At 40.3% G+C, this 14412-nt stretch overlaps 2 protein-coding genes across 3 annotated transcripts in view; one reads left to right on the top strand and one right to left on the bottom strand.

The window, feature by feature from the left end:
* Positions 1-14412, bottom strand: part of LOC135825565 (alpha-mannosidase 2C1-like) — a 65224-nt gene that overhangs the window by 31796 nt on the left and 19016 nt on the right. For both annotated transcript variants that reach the window (XM_065338176.1, XM_065338177.1), the window contains exon 15: positions 4-57. In XM_065338176.1, coding sequence (XP_065194248.1) covers positions 4-57 — 54 coding nt within the window. The remainder of the gene's footprint in view (positions 1-3; positions 58-14412) is intronic.
* LOC135825569 (uncharacterized protein DDB_G0271670-like) lies at positions 3051-4019 on the top strand (the record flags this gene model as incomplete). Its single annotated transcript, XM_065338181.1, has 1 exon — positions 3051-4019. A coding segment is annotated over one exon (969 nt), but the record flags the coding sequence as incomplete, so codon positions are not given.

Raw genomic sequence — 14412 nt, forward strand, 5'->3', positions numbered from 1 at the left:
TACCTAGGCAAACCATCACAGTCCTTGAGTCGCTGCATCCTCTCCAGCATGCCTTCTCTAGAACAGACAACAACAAGAACAAAAAGATTTGAAACAACAACAACAACAACAACGACGACGACGACAACGACACCGACAACAACAACAACAACAACAACAACAACAACAACAACAACAACAACAACAACAACAACAACAACAACAACAACAACAACATTGTGATTAACTCCCAATTAGTATTGCCATCGCTACTGCCTCAGCAAGCAGCTAAACTTTGATCTCTCTGTATCTGATCCCCGTGCCTGTAATTATTTTTCTCTTATTGGCCACAGGCCATCGTGAGAATAAAAGAATTCAAACATTCAAAACGCTCGCCAGGAGTAAGAAGCAAGTTTTGAAGCTCTGAGTGTCGTGACTACGTCCCCACCCTAGAAGCATATGCACTGCTATTCTGACTAGTATTTACCTGCCTATCATGGATGACTCCCCACCGCCAGACAGCTCAAAGCCTGAGCCTCCAGAGCCACTGTGGAGGTCGATGTCGCCGGCTGAATTGAAGGCAAATACTGTCATATTTGTCGACGGCCTCGCAGGCCAGAAAATCGTGGAAATTGCGGACACCCTCATCGACCAGGGTTATGCTGACGTCGCCTCCGTTCAAATTACCGGATCAGCCTGCAAGGTAACGTTCTGTAGCCAATCCACTACGAAGTCCATTGCGTTTCTGCACCATCAACACAGCAACACATCCATGATGCCCTGATCTGGATGTCAGATGGTGTGCTCAAAGCAGCTCTCTCACCGTACGGAAAGCCAATCAGTGAAATACGAGATGAAAAAATCAAAAATTCAAACAACACCCACACAGCAACCGGAGTAGGCTGCGCCACGTTTGAACTAAAACCAGAGCGAGCTTGGTTACGGATTGTTCTGCCTACAGATGCAGCAGAAACTAAGCTCAGTGTTGCTGACTAATGACAACCGTTGGCGGGCCTAGCAGCACATGCCCGAGAATGTACACACATTACTGGAGCGGCTGATGGCCAAGGCAGATTTCCGCACCGGCAGCTCGATCCCGTCCTACTTGCGTACGACAGAAGGTTCGCATGAGCTTCGCGTTATGTACGCTGGCCAGGCAGGTATGTGCAGGCTATGTGGCCAGACAGGTCACACATCCTGCGTACTTGCCAAAAAACGTCGCAGTGCACCCACGGCCACGCATGCCGGAGAAAGCAGCAGCACAGAGCGGAACAGCAGAGCTGACTCTCACTGTACCGATTCCCCGCCGAAAGCGGCCCAGAGCTTGAACCACGCCAGCGCCGTATCCGAAACGGCCTCCGGCAGTGCCGACACCACGCCGAAAGCAGACCTACACCCCAGCTCGCACCCAAGCGACCCAGTCAACGATCAATACGAACACGACATTGCATCGCCCATGTCAGCAACCAGCACGACCGCGCACCCCGGAACCCCGCCAGGCAGCACAGGTACAGGTACGACAACGATCGACTCACCTCACACAGACACCAACTACTCCCACCACAACATGCAACCATCTATATTCGGCCGATGCTGGAAAAAACTCTTCTTCTCAGTGGTTGCTACTACTACAGCGAGATCTGAGCCAGCAAACCCATGGATTACCGCCAAACGACGCAGGAGAAGAGATAACATTGGCGCCCAACTTTGTGCTCAGAACAACCCACCCCGCTCTACCGACGTGACGAACAGTGAATTATACCTGGAGCAGGAGAACCAGTCCTACCGGTGGAATCCTTGCCGGATTTCAAAGACTCGAAGAAATAAGAAAGAGAGCAACAACATCGACTCTGCCCACAGCCAATCCCATACCCCAGCACAGGGCTCATGCTTCAGCCCACTGGTGTCACAGGAAGTCCAATCCTAGCTTACGATTGTTCTCCGCAATATCAGTGAGAACAATAACCTCAAATACGGAAAAAACAGAAACAAACCGGAATTTAAAAAAAATGGAAGTCGTGAAGTTAAATTTCATTAGCTCGAACGTCAGGTGTTTGTTCAGTAAGATGGACGAGCTACATCATGTGGCAGAGTCCGAACATCCCTGACTCATCGCTATACAGGAAACCTGGGTTGACCCAGCAGATAGTGAGGGAATGTACGCCATTGATGGCCACAAGCTCGTAAGAGCAGACAGAGACAACTTTGGTGGAGGAGTCACCATGTATATACCGCACAGCTATCAACACGAAACAATCAACATCCACATGAAGTACGCACAATGTATCTGGATTTAAAGTAACAACCGCAAAGCTGCCAGGGTAAGCCCCCCCCCCCCCCCCCTCACCCATCTCACCTCAGGTTGCTTACACACTGTACATTGTTACTGTTCTCGTGCGTATGAAAATATGTTTTCTTCAACCACCAAATTACCTCCCCATCAAACCAAAGTGCTAATAATTTGTCGATACGTTCTTCATTTGGTCCAACAATTCAAGAAGTGGTAGATTTTTTTCATGTGACCAGACGAGACGAGACGGCACTTGCATACACCAGCACAACCAGTTCGCCAACCACATTCCACGACAGCTACACTTTGTAGTAGTAGCAGTAGTAGTAGTAGTAGTAGTAGTAGTAGTAGTAGTAGTAGTAGTAGTAGTAGTAGTAGTAGTAGTAGTAGTAGTAGTAGTAGTAGTAGTAGTAGTAGTAGTAGTAGTAGTAGTAGTAGTAGTAGTAGTAGTAGTAGTAGTAGTAGTAGTAGTAGTAGTAGTAGTAGTAGTAGTAGTAGTAGTAGTAGTAGTAGTAGTAGTAGTAGTAGTAGTAGTAGTAGTAGTAGTAGTAGTAGTAGTAGTAGTAGTAGTAGTAGTAGTAGTAGTAGTAGTAGTAGTAGTAGTAGTAGTAGTAGTAGTAGTAGTAGTAGTAGTAGTAGTAGTAGTAGTAGTAGTAGTAGTAGTAGTAGTAGTAGTAGTAGTAGTAGTAGTAGTAGTAGTAGTAGTAGTAGTAGTAGTAGTAGTAGTAGTAGTAGTAGTAGTAGTAGTAGTAGTAGTAGTAGTAGTAGTAGTAGTAGTAGTAGTAGTAGTAGTAGTAGTAGTAGTAGTAGTAGTAGTAGTAGTAGTAGTAGTAGTAGTAGTAGTAGTAGTAGTAGTAGTAGTAGTAGTAGTAGTAGTAGTAGTAGTAGTAGTAGTAGTAGTAGTAGTAGTAGTAGTAGTAGTAGTAGTAGTAGTAGTAGTAGTAGTAGTAGTAGTAGTAGTAGTAGTAGTAGTAGTAGTAGTAGTAGTAGTAGTAGTAGTAGTAGTAGTAGTAGTAGTAGTAGTAGTAGTAGTAGTAGTAGTAGTAGTAGTAGTAGTAGTAGTAGTAGTAGTAGTAGTAGTAGTAGTAGTAGTAGTAGTAGTAGTAGTAGTAGTAGTAGTAGTAGTAGTAGTAGTAGTAGTAGTAGTAGTAGTAGTAGTAGTAGTAGTAGTAGTAGTAGTAGTAGTAGTAGTAGTAGTAGTAGTAGTAGTAGTAGTAGTAGTAGTAGTAGTAGTAGTAGTAGTAGTAGTAGTAGTAGTAGTAGTAGTAGTAGTAGTAGTAGTAGTAGTAGTAGTAGTAGTAGTAGTAGTAGTAGTAGTAGTAGTAGTAGTAGTAGTAGTAGTAGTAGTAGTAGTAGTAGTAGTAGTAGTAGTAGTAGTAGTAGTAGTAGTAGTAGTAGTAGTAGTAGTAGTAGTAGTAGTAGTAGTAGTAGTAGTAGTAGTAGTAGTAGTAGTAGTAGTAGTAGTAGTAGTAGTAGTAGTAGTAGTAGTAGTAGTAGTAGTAGTAGTAGTAGTAGTAGTAGTAGTAGTAGTAGTAGTAGTAGTAGTAGTAGTAGTAGTAGTAGTAGTAGTAGTAGTAGTAGTAGTAGTAGTAGTAGTAGTAGTAGTAGTAGTAGTAGTAGTAGTAGTAGTAGTAGTAGTAGTAGTAGTAGTAGTAGTAGTAGTAGTAGTAGTAGTAGTAGTAGTAGTAGTAGTAGTAGTAGTAGTAGTAGTAGTAGTAGTAGTAGTAGTAGTAGTAGTAGTAGTAGTAGTAGTAGTAGTAGTAGTAGTAGTAGTAGTAGTAGTAGTAGTAGTAGTAGTAGTAGTAGTAGTAGTAGTAGTAGTAGTAGTAGTAGTAGTAGTAGTAGTAGTAGTAGTAGTAGTAGTAGTAGTAGTAGTAGTAGTAGTAGTAGTAGTAGTAGTAGTAGTAGTAGTAGTAGTAGTAGTAGTAGTAGTAGTAGTAGTAGTAGTAGTAGTAGTAGTAGTAGTAGTAGTAGTAGTAGTAGTAGTAGTAGTAGTAGTAGTAGTAGTAGTAGTAGTAGTAGTAGTAGTAGTAGTAGTAGTAGTAGTAGTAGTAGTAGTAGTAGTAGTAGTAGTAGTAGTAGTAGTAGTAGTAGTAGTAGTAGTAGTAGTAGTAGTAGTAGTAGTAGTAGTAGTAGTAGTAGTAGTAGTAGTAGTAGTAGTAGTAGTAGTAGTAGTAGTAGTAGTAGTAGTAGTAGTAGTAGTAGTAGTAGTAGTAGTAGTAGTAGTAGTAGTAGTAGTAGTAGTAGTAGTAGTAGTAGTAGTAGTAGTAGTAGTAGTAGTAGTAGTAGTAGTAGTAGTAGTAGTAGTAGTAGTAGTAGTAGTAGTACTAGTAGTGTGTATGCGGAGCTAACTTGTCGACTGACCATGCCATGGTGTGCCCTTGTGGTGGCTATCCCACCGCAAGGCATAATGAGATACGTGATCTCATCGCTGAACTACTCAGAAGTGTAAGTCCCGATGTGGCAATCGAGCCCAACCTTCTCCCATTTGGTGGTGAGACATTGGCATGGTCAACATCTAACCGATCCCAGGAAGCGCGGCTTGACGTCAGGGCTCGTGGCTTTTGGACGCGGCAGCAGGAGGCCTTCTTCGATATCCGGGTAACGCATCCCAGGGCCACCCTGCTGTCTCGTGAAAAAGCCATGAGCCAATTGGAGCGCAATGAGCGGGAAAAAAAGCGGCATTACGCAGAGCGAGTGAATCAGATCGATCGGGGCACATTCACCCCTCTGGTATTTGCGACCAACGGCATGATAGGGAAGGAGTGTTCCGTGTTTTTGAAGGCATTGGTTGGCCGTATTCTAGAGAAAAATGCTGATTTGGTGTATTCTGTTGTTGTCAATCATTTGCGATGCCGTTTGTCATTCTGCCTACTTCGCTGGTGTATCACCTGTTTACGTGGCTCTAGGTCCTCCTATCGCTCTAAGCGCTCGGCGAGCTTTGTGAATGACTGCCGTGTGCTCTCTAGGGCATAGTTTTTCTTTGTCATCATCTCATATAATGTCAAAATGTGATCTAAAGTTTGTTTTCCGGTGTCCTGAAGTTTTTTATTCTGTATGAATCTCGGTTTCATTTCTGGCGGTGTTCAAGCAGTTCTGGTTTGGATGTTTTCTTTCCTTTTCTTTCCCCTTTTTCATGTATAAACATTGCTGTTGCCATTAATATTTGTTATCTTTCTATTTTGTTACAATTTTGCTGTTCGCCTTTTGAATTCATTGCCCTCCTTGTATTCACATCTTCATTGCTTTGTGCTTTCAATAAAAACACATTTCAGTAGTAGTAGTAGTAGTAGTAGTAGTAGTAGTAGTAGTAGTAGTAGTAGTAGTAGTAGTAGTAGTAGTAGTAGTAGTAGTAGTAGTAGTAGTAGTAGTAGTAGTAGTAGTAGTAGTAGTAGTAGTAGTAGTAGTAGTAGTAGTAGTAGTAGTAGTAGTAGTAGTAGTAGTAGTAGTAGTAGTAGTAGTAGTAGTAGTAGTAGTAGTAGTAGTAGTAGTAGTAGTAGTAGTAGTAGTAGTAGTAGTAGTAGTAGTAGTAGTAGTAGTAGTAGTAGTAGTAGTAGTAGTAGTAGTAGTAGTAGTAGTAGTAGTAGTAGTAGTAGTAGTAGTAGTAGTAGTAGTAGTAGTAGTAGTAGTAGTAGTAGTAGTAGTAGTAGTAGTAGTAGTAGTAGTAGTAGTAGTAGTAGTAGTAGTAGTAGTAGTAGTAGTAGTAGTAGTAGTAGTAGTAGTAGTAGTAGTAGTAGTAGTAGTAGTAGTAGTAGTAGTAGTAGTAGTAGTAGTAGTAGTAGTAGTAGTAGTAGTAGTAGTAGTAGTAGTAGTAGTAGTAGTAGTAGTAGTAGTAGTAGTAGTAGTAGTAGTAGTAGTAGTAGTAGTAGTAGTAGTAGTAGTAGTAGTAGTAGTAGTAGTAGTAGTAGTAGTAGTAGTAGTAGTAGTAGTAGTAGTAGTAGTAGTAGTAGTAGTAGTAGTAGTAGTAGTAGTAGTAGTAGTAGTAGTAGTAGTAGTAGTAGTAGTAGTAGTAGTAGTAGTAGTAGTAGTAGTAGTAGTAGTAGTAGTAGTAGTAGTAGTAGTAGTAGTAGTAGTAGTAGTAGTAGTAGTAGTAGTAGTAGTAGTAGTAGTAGTAGTAGTAGTAGTAGTAGTAGTAGTAGTAGTAGTAGTAGTAGTAGTAGTAGTAGTAGTAGTAGTAGTAGTAGTAGTAGTAGTAGTAGTAGTAGTAGTAGTAGTAGTAGTAGTAGTAGTAGTAGTAGTAGTAGTAGTAGTAGTAGTAGTAGTAGTAGTAGTAGTAGTAGTAGTAGTAGTAGTAGTAGTAGTAGTAGTAGTAGTAGTAGTAGTAGTAGTAGTAGTAGTAGTAGTAGTAGTAGTAGTAGTAGTAGTAGTAGTAGTAGTAGTAGTAGTAGTAGTAGTAGTAGTAGTAGTAGTAGTAGTAGTAGTAGTAGTAGTAGTAGTAGTAGTAGTAGTAGTAGTAGTAGTAGTAGTAGTAGTAGTAGTAGTAGTAGTAGTAGTAGTAGTAGTAGTAGTAGTAGTAGTAGTAGTAGTAGTAGTAGTAGTAGTAGTAGTAGTAGTAGTAGTAGTAGTAGTAGTAGTAGTAGTAGTAGTAGTAGTAGTAGTAGTAGTAGTAGTAGTAGTAGTAGTAGTAGTAGTAGTAGTAGTAGTAGTAGTAGTAGTAGTAGTAGTAGTAGTAGTAGTAGTAGTAGTAGTAGTAGTAGTAGTAGTAGTAGTAGTAGTAGTAGTAGTAGTAGTAGTAGTAGTAGTAGTAGTAGTAGTAGTAGTAGTAGTAGTAGTAGTAGTAGTAGTAGTAGTAGTAGTAGTAGTAGTAGTAGTAGTAGTAGTAGTAGTAGTAGTAGTAGTAGTAGTAGTAGTAGTAGTAGTAGTAGTAGTAGTAGTAGTAGTAGTAGTAGTAGTAGTAGTAGTAGTAGTAGTAGTAGTAGTAGTAGTAGTAGTAGTAGTAGTAGTAGTAGTAGTAGTAGTAGTAGTAGTAGTAGTAGTAGTAGTAGTAGTAGTAGTAGTAGTAGTAGTAGTAGTAGTAGTAGTAGTAGTAGTAGTAGTAGTAGTAGTAGTAGTAGTAGTAGTAGTAGTAGTAGTAGTAGTAGTAGTAGTAGTAGTAGTAGTAGTAGTAGTAGTAGTAGTAGTAGTAGTAGTAGTAGTAGTAGTAGTAGTAGTAGTAGTAGTAGTAGTAGTAGTAGTAGTAGTAGTAGTAGTAGTAGTAGTAGTAGTAGTAGTAGTAGTAGTAGTAGTAGTAGTAGTAGTAGTAGTAGTAGTAGTAGTAGTAGTAGTAGTAGTAGTAGTAGTAGTAGTAGTAGTAGTAGTAGTAGTAGTAGTAGTAGTAGTAGTAGTAGTAGTAGTAGTAGTAGTAGTAGTAGTAGTAGTAGTAGTAGTAGTAGTAGTAGTAGTAGTAGTAGTAGTAGTAGTAGTAGTAGTAGTAGTAGTAGTAGTAGTAGTAGTAGTAGTAGTAGTAGTAGTAGTAGTAGTAGTAGTAGTAGTAGTAGTAGTAGTAGTAGTAGTAGTAGTAGTAGTAGTAGTAGTAGTAGTAGTAGTAGTAGTAGTAGTAGTAGTAGTAGTAGTAGTAGTAGTAGTAGTAGTAGTAGTAGTAGTAGTAGTAGTAGTAGTAGTAGTAGTAGTAGTAGTAGTAGTAGTAGTAGTAGTAGTAGTAGTAGTAGTAGTAGTAGTAGTAGTAGTAGTAGTAGTAGTAGTAGTAGTAGTAGTAGTAGTAGTAGTAGTAGTAGTAGTAGTAGTAGTAGTAGTAGTAGTAGTAGTAGTAGTAGTAGTAGTAGTAGTAGTAGTAGTAGTAGTAGTAGTAGTAGTAGTAGTAGTAGTAGTAGTAGTAGTAGTAGTAGTAGTAGTAGTAGTAGTAGTAGTAGTAGTAGTAGTAGTAGTAGTAGTAGTAGTAGTAGTAGTAGTAGTAGTAGTAGTAGTAGTAGTAGTAGTAGTAGTAGTAGTAGTAGTAGTAGTAGTAGTAGTAGTAGTAGTAGTAGTAGTAGTAGTAGTAGTAGTAGTAGTAGTAGTAGTAGTAGTAGTAGTAGTAGTAGTAGTAGTAGTAGTAGTAGTAGTAGTAGTAGTAGTAGTAGTAGTAGTAGTAGTAGTAGTAGTAGTAGTAGTAGTAGTAGTAGTAGTAGTAGTAGTAGTAGTAGTAGTAGTAGTAGTAGTAGTAGTAGTAGTAGTAGTAGTAGTAGTAGTAGTAGTAGTAGTAGTAGTAGTAGTAGTAGTAGTAGTAGTAGTAGTAGTAGTAGTAGTAGTAGTAGTAGTAGTAGTAGTAGTAGTAGTAGTAGTAGTAGTAGTAGTAGTAGTAGTAGTAGTAGTAGTAGTAGTAGTAGTAGTAGTAGTAGTAGTAGTAGTAGTAGTAGTAGTAGTAGTAGTAGTAGTAGTAGTAGTAGTAGTAGTAGTAGTAGTAGTAGTAGTAGTAGTAGTAGTAGTAGTAGTAGTAGTAGTAGTAGTAGTAGTAGTAGTAGTAGTAGTAGTAGTAGTAGTAGTAGTAGTAGTAGTAGTAGTAGTAGTAGTAGTAGTAGTAGTAGTAGTAGTAGTAGTAGTAGTAGTAGTAGTAGTAGTAGTAGTAGTAGTAGTAGTAGTAGTAGTAGTAGTAGTAGTAGTAGTAGTAGTAGTAGTAGTAGTAGTAGTAGTAGTAGTAGTAGTAGTAGTAGTAGTAGTAGTAGTAGTAGTAGTAGTAGTAGTAGTAGTAGTAGTAGTAGTAGTAGTAGTAGTAGTAGTAGTAGTAGTAGTAGTAGTAGTAGTAGTAGTAGTAGTAGTAGTAGTAGTAGTAGTAGTAGTAGTAGTAGTAGTAGTAGTAGTAGTAGTAGTAGTAGTAGTAGTAGTAGTAGTAGTAGTAGTAGTAGTAGTAGTAGTAGTAGTAGTAGTAGTAGTAGTAGTAGTAGTAGTAGTAGTAGTAGTAGTAGTAGTAGTAGTAGTAGTAGTAGTAGTAGTAGTAGTAGTAGTAGTAGTAGTAGTAGTAGTAGTAGTAGTAGTAGTAGTAGTAGTAGTAGTAGTAGTAGTAGTAGTAGTAGTAGTAGTAGTAGTAGTAGTAGTAGTAGTAGTAGTAGTAGTAGTAGTAGTAGTAGTAGTAGTAGTAGTAGTAGTAGTAGTAGTAGTAGTAGTAGTAGTAGTAGTAGTAGTAGTAGTAGTAGTAGTAGTAGTAGTAGTAGTAGTAGTAGTAGTAGTAGTAGTAGTAGTAGTAGTAGTAGTAGTAGTAGTAGTAGTAGTAGTAGTAGTAGTAGTAGTAGTAGTAGTAGTAGTAGTAGTAGTAGTAGTAGTAGTAGTAGTAGTAGTAGTAGTAGTAGTAGTAGTAGTAGTAGTAGTAGTAGTAGTAGTAGTAGTAGTAGTAGTAGTAGTAGTAGTAGTAGTAGTAGTAGTAGTAGTAGTAGTAGTAGTAGTAGTAGTAGTAGTAGTAGTAGTAGTAGTAGTAGTAGTAGTAGTAGTAGTAGTAGTAGTAGTAGTAGTAGTAGTAGTAGTAGTAGTAGTAGTAGTAGTAGTAGTAGTAGTAGTAGTAGTAGTAGTAGTAGTAGTAGTAGTAGTAGTAGTAGTAGTAGTAGTAGTAGTAGTAGTAGTAGTAGTAGTAGTAGTAGTAGTAGTAGTAGTAGTAGTAGTAGTAGTAGTAGTAGTAGTAGTAGTAGTAGTAGTAGTAGTAGTAGTAGTAGTAGTAGTAGTAGTAGTAGTAGTAGTAGTAGTAGTAGTAGTAGTAGTAGTAGTAGTAGTAGTAGTAGTAGTAGTAGTAGTAGTAGTAGTAGTAGTAGTAGTAGTAGTAGTAGTAGTAGTAGTAGTAGTAGTAGTAGTAGTAGTAGTAGTAGTAGTAGTAGTAGTAGTAGTAGTAGTAGTAGTAGTAGTAGTAGTAGTAGTAGTAGTAGTAGTAGTAGTAGTAGTAGTAGTAGTAGTAGTAGTAGTAGTAGTAGTAGTAGTAGTAGTAGTAGTAGTAGTAGTAGTAGTAGTAGTAGTAGTAGTAGTAGTAGTAGTAGTAGTAGTAGTAGTAGTAGTAGTAGTAGTAGTAGTAGTAGTAGTAGTTTTTCAAATAAAGGCGAAGTTCAGTAGTAGTAGTAGTAGTAGTAGTAGTAGTAGTAGTAGTAGTAGTAGTAGTAGTAGTAGTAGTAGTAGTAGTAGTAGTAGTAGTAGTAGTAGTAGTAGTAGTAGTAGTAGTAGTAGTAGTAGTAGTAGTAGTAGTAGTAGTAGTAGTAGTAGTAGTAGTAGTAGTAGTAGTAGTAGTAGTAGTAGTAGTAGTAGTAGTAGTAGTAGTAGTAGTAGTAGTAGTAGTAGTAGTAGTAGTAGTAGTAGTAGTAGTAGTAGTAGTAGTAGTAGTAGTAGTAGTAGTAGTAGTAGTAGTAGTAGTAGTAGTAGTAGTAGTAGTAGTAGTAGTAGTAGTAGTAGTAGTAGTAGTAGTAGTAGTAGTAGTAGTAGTAGTAGTAGTAGTAGTAGTAGTAGTAGTAGTAGTAGTAGTAGTAGTAGTAGTAGTAGTAGTAGTAGTAGTAGTAGTAGTAGTAGTAGTAGTAGTAGTAGTAGTAGTAGTAGTAGTAGTAGTAGTAGTTTTTCAAATAAAGGCGAAGTTCAGTAGTAGTAGTAGTAGTAGTAGTAGTAGTAGTAGTAGTAGTAGTAGTAGTAGTAGTAGTAGTAGTAGTAGTAGTAGTAGTAGTAGTAGTAGTAGTAGTAGTAGTAGTAGTAGTAGTAGTAGTAGTAGTAGTAGTAGTAGTAGTAGTAGTAGTAGTAGTAGTAGTAGTAGTAGTAGTAGTAGTAGTAGTAGTAGTAGTAGTAGTAGTAGTAGTAGTAGTAGTAGTAGTAGTAGTAGTAGTAGTAGTAGTAGTAGTAGTAGTAGTAGTAGTAGTAGTAGTAGTAGTAGTAGTAGTAGTAGTAGTAGTAGTAGTAGTAGTAGTAGTAGTAGTAGTAGTAGTAGTAGTAGTAGTAGTAGTAGTAGTAGTAGTAGTAGTAGTAGTAGTAGTAGTAGTAGTAGTAGTAGTAGTAGTAGTAGTAGTAGTAGTAGTAGTAGTAGTAGTAGTAGTAGTAGTAGTAGTAGTAGTAGTAGTAGTAGTAGTAGTAGTAGTAGTAGTAGTAGTAGTAGTAGTAGTAGTAGTAGTAGTAGTAGTAGTAGTAGTAGTAGTAGTAGTAGTAGTAGTAGTAGTAGTAGTAGTAGTAGTAGTAGTAGTAGTAGTAGTAGTAGTAGTAGTAGTAGTAGTAGTAGTAGTAGTAGTAGTAGTAGTAGTAGTAGTAGTAGTAGTAGTAGTAGTAGTAGTAGTAGTAGTAGTAGTAGTAGTAGTAGTAGTAGTAGTAGTAGTAGTAGTAGTAGTAGTAGTAGTAGTAGTAGTAGTAGTAGTAGTAGTAGTAGTAGTAGTAGTAGTAGTAGTAGTAGTAGTAGTAGTAGTAGTAGTAGTAGTAGTAGTAGTAGTAGTAGTAGTAGTAGTAGTAGTAGTAGTAGTAGTAGTAGTAGTAGTAGTAGTAGTAGTAGTAGTAGTAGTAGTAGTAGTAGTAGTAGTAGTAGTAGTAGTAGTAGTAGTAGTAGTAGTAGTAGTAGTAGTAGTAGTAGTAGTAGTAGTAGTAGTAGTAGTAGTAGTAGTAGTAGTAGTAGTAGTAGTAGTAGTAGTAGTAGTAGTAGTAGTAGTAGTAGTAGTAGTAGTAGTAGTAGTAGTAGTAGTAGTAGTAGTAGTAGTAGTAGTAGTAGTAGTAGTAGTAGTAGTAGTAGTAGTAGTAGTAGTAGTAGTAGTAGTAGTAGTAGTAGTAGTAGCAGTAGCAGTAGCAGTAGCAGTAGCAGTAGCAGTAGCAGTAGCAGTAGCAGTAGCAGTAGCAGTAGCAGTAGCAGTAGCAGTAGCAGTAGCAGTAGCAGTAGCAGTAGCAGTAGCAGTAGCAGTAGCAGTAGCAGTAGCAGTAGCAGTAGCAGTAGCAGTAGCAGTAGCAGTAGCAGTAGCAGTAGCAGCAGCAGCAGCAGCAGCAGCAGCAGCAGCAGCAGCAGCAGCAGCAGCAGCAGCAGCAGCAGCAGCAGCAGCAGCAGCAGCAGCAGCAGCAGCAGCAGCAGCAGCAGCAGCAGCAGCAGCAGCAGCAGCAGCAGCAGCAGCAGCAGCAGCAGCAGCAGCAGCAGCAGCAGCAGCAGCAGCAGCAGCAGCAGCAGCAGCAGCAGCAGCAGCAGCAGCAGCAGCAGCAGCAGCAGCAGCAGCAGCAGCAGCAGCAGCAGCAGCAGCAGCAGCAGCAGCAGCAGCAGCAGCAGCAGCAGCAGCAGCAGCAGCAGCAGCAGCAGCAGCAGCAGCAGCAGCAGCAGCAGCAGCAGCAGCAGCAGCAGCAGCAGCAGCAGCAGCAGCAGCAGCAGCAGCAGCAGCAGCAGCAGCAGCAGCAGCAGCAGCAGCAGCAGCAGCAGCAGCAGCAGCAGCAGCAGCAGCAGCAGCAGCAGCAGCAGCAGCAGCAGCAGCAGCAGCAGCAGCAGCAGCAGCAGCAGCAGCAGCAGCAGCAGCAGCAGCAGCAGCAGCAGCAGCAGCAGCAGCAGCAGCAGCAGCAGTAGTAGTAGTAGTAGTAGTAGTAGTAGTAGCAGCAGTAGTTGCTCCTGACAAGTCTAGTTTCGCTCCATATTAGGTTCGCTCCATATTAAGATGAAGGGACATAAGCAGAGGAGAAGCACGCGTATAGAATGAAAGGGGTTGAACAAAGTGATACTGTTTCATAGGAGCATCTACTACTACTGCCTGCTGTCGTGGAGTGTGCTGGTGAGTTGTTCATGCCGGTGTCTGCAAGCAAGATGTTATTTCCCTGCCGTACACATTGTAGAAAACTCCGATCTCCTGCACTGCAAGTTAGATGGCCAACACTGTGATTCAACTGTCAGTTTGAGTACTTTGGCAAGGTACACTCGGACCTGGTCTGAATCTGGCTTTGGAAAATTTATTTTTCATTGCCATCAGGTTCGGCCTCATTTTCTCTGTGCTGCTCTGACGAGTCCACAAAGAACAAAACATTTCTGTCCGCAGATTGAGTATTCACTGCCATAAAGCTGATTAGTCCCTCTTTGCACACTCCGTACACCAGAAGTTTGCGTACATTATACAATCTAAATAGCTGTTGTGCTAGGCAACTGAACCCTACCGGCGGAGCTAATGCCCCCCCCCCCCCCGCCCCCCCAACATCTGAGGACCATAACGGGAATCACTATTTCTGTTATTTTTTCTCCCTATGATGTGTTTGTGCTGCTAGGACTCCAGTGTCTACTCCAGAGCCGGGTCAGTGACCCGGTTGGGGGATGGGGGGGGGGGGGAGGTTGGCTACTTGGACCCGTTTGGAAAAAGAACACCGGGTCACTTGCGACCCGGTTGGCAGTATACATGTACATGACAGCAAGAGTACATAACCGGTGGATTATGTACTGTACTCTTGATACTAGGAAGAGTACATAACCCCCCAGAGTGTGCGACGCCTGATCCAGCTCTGCATAGGGTCTTGGTCGAACGTAGTCGGATCTTTGCGTCACAATACCGTACACATCTGAGGGGAACCCGGGAAGTCGCGGGGACTCTCAGATCAAAAACAGCGGTGCCCTGCCTCGAGACCGTCCTTGCGCCGGTGTGGAGTGTACGCATGACATCAGAAGATCCGACTACGCTCGACCGAGACCCTATGCAGAGCTGGATCAGGCGTTGCACACTCTGGGGGTTATATACTCTTGATGATTGTCATGTCGGAGTACCTTTTCTGTACTTCAACAGGGTACACACAGGGCATGACAGACTATAGGCGTGTACCCGGCTCTGACCGGGTTTATTTATTTATTTATTTATTTCACTCAACTCGTGGTTCATGACCAATTGGCACGCAAAGTGCGAGAGAGGGGTGATAGCCAACCACGGCAAGAAAAGAAAAGAAAGGAATATAGAAAAAGAGAAGAAAGAAGGATAGACAAGAATCCAGCAATGAGATCCTATCGTACTACATTATGCGATCGGAGTGCATTTTTAAAGCTGGAAAGACATTTTGATGTCGGTTGCAAGACTTGTGCCAGACACACGAATACTGTAGAACGGGTAATTTTAGCGACGTAAAAACCCTAGCGAATTTAGCGATCGACTCATTTTCGCGAAAGTTTCAAGTCGCTAATCCGTTGAGACATCAGTAGTGCACTGGTGATCCGTGAGTAAAATCGCTGCAAATCGCTAAAATAAAACGTTGCTAACCGGTTGAAAATGGGAAAACGCTAAAATTAATATTTG

This window comes from Sycon ciliatum, chromosome 10, assembly GCF_964019385.1.
Source record: "Sycon ciliatum chromosome 10, ocSycCili1.1, whole genome shotgun sequence".
Lineage (NCBI taxonomy): Eukaryota > Metazoa > Porifera > Calcarea > Leucosolenida > Sycettidae > Sycon > Sycon ciliatum.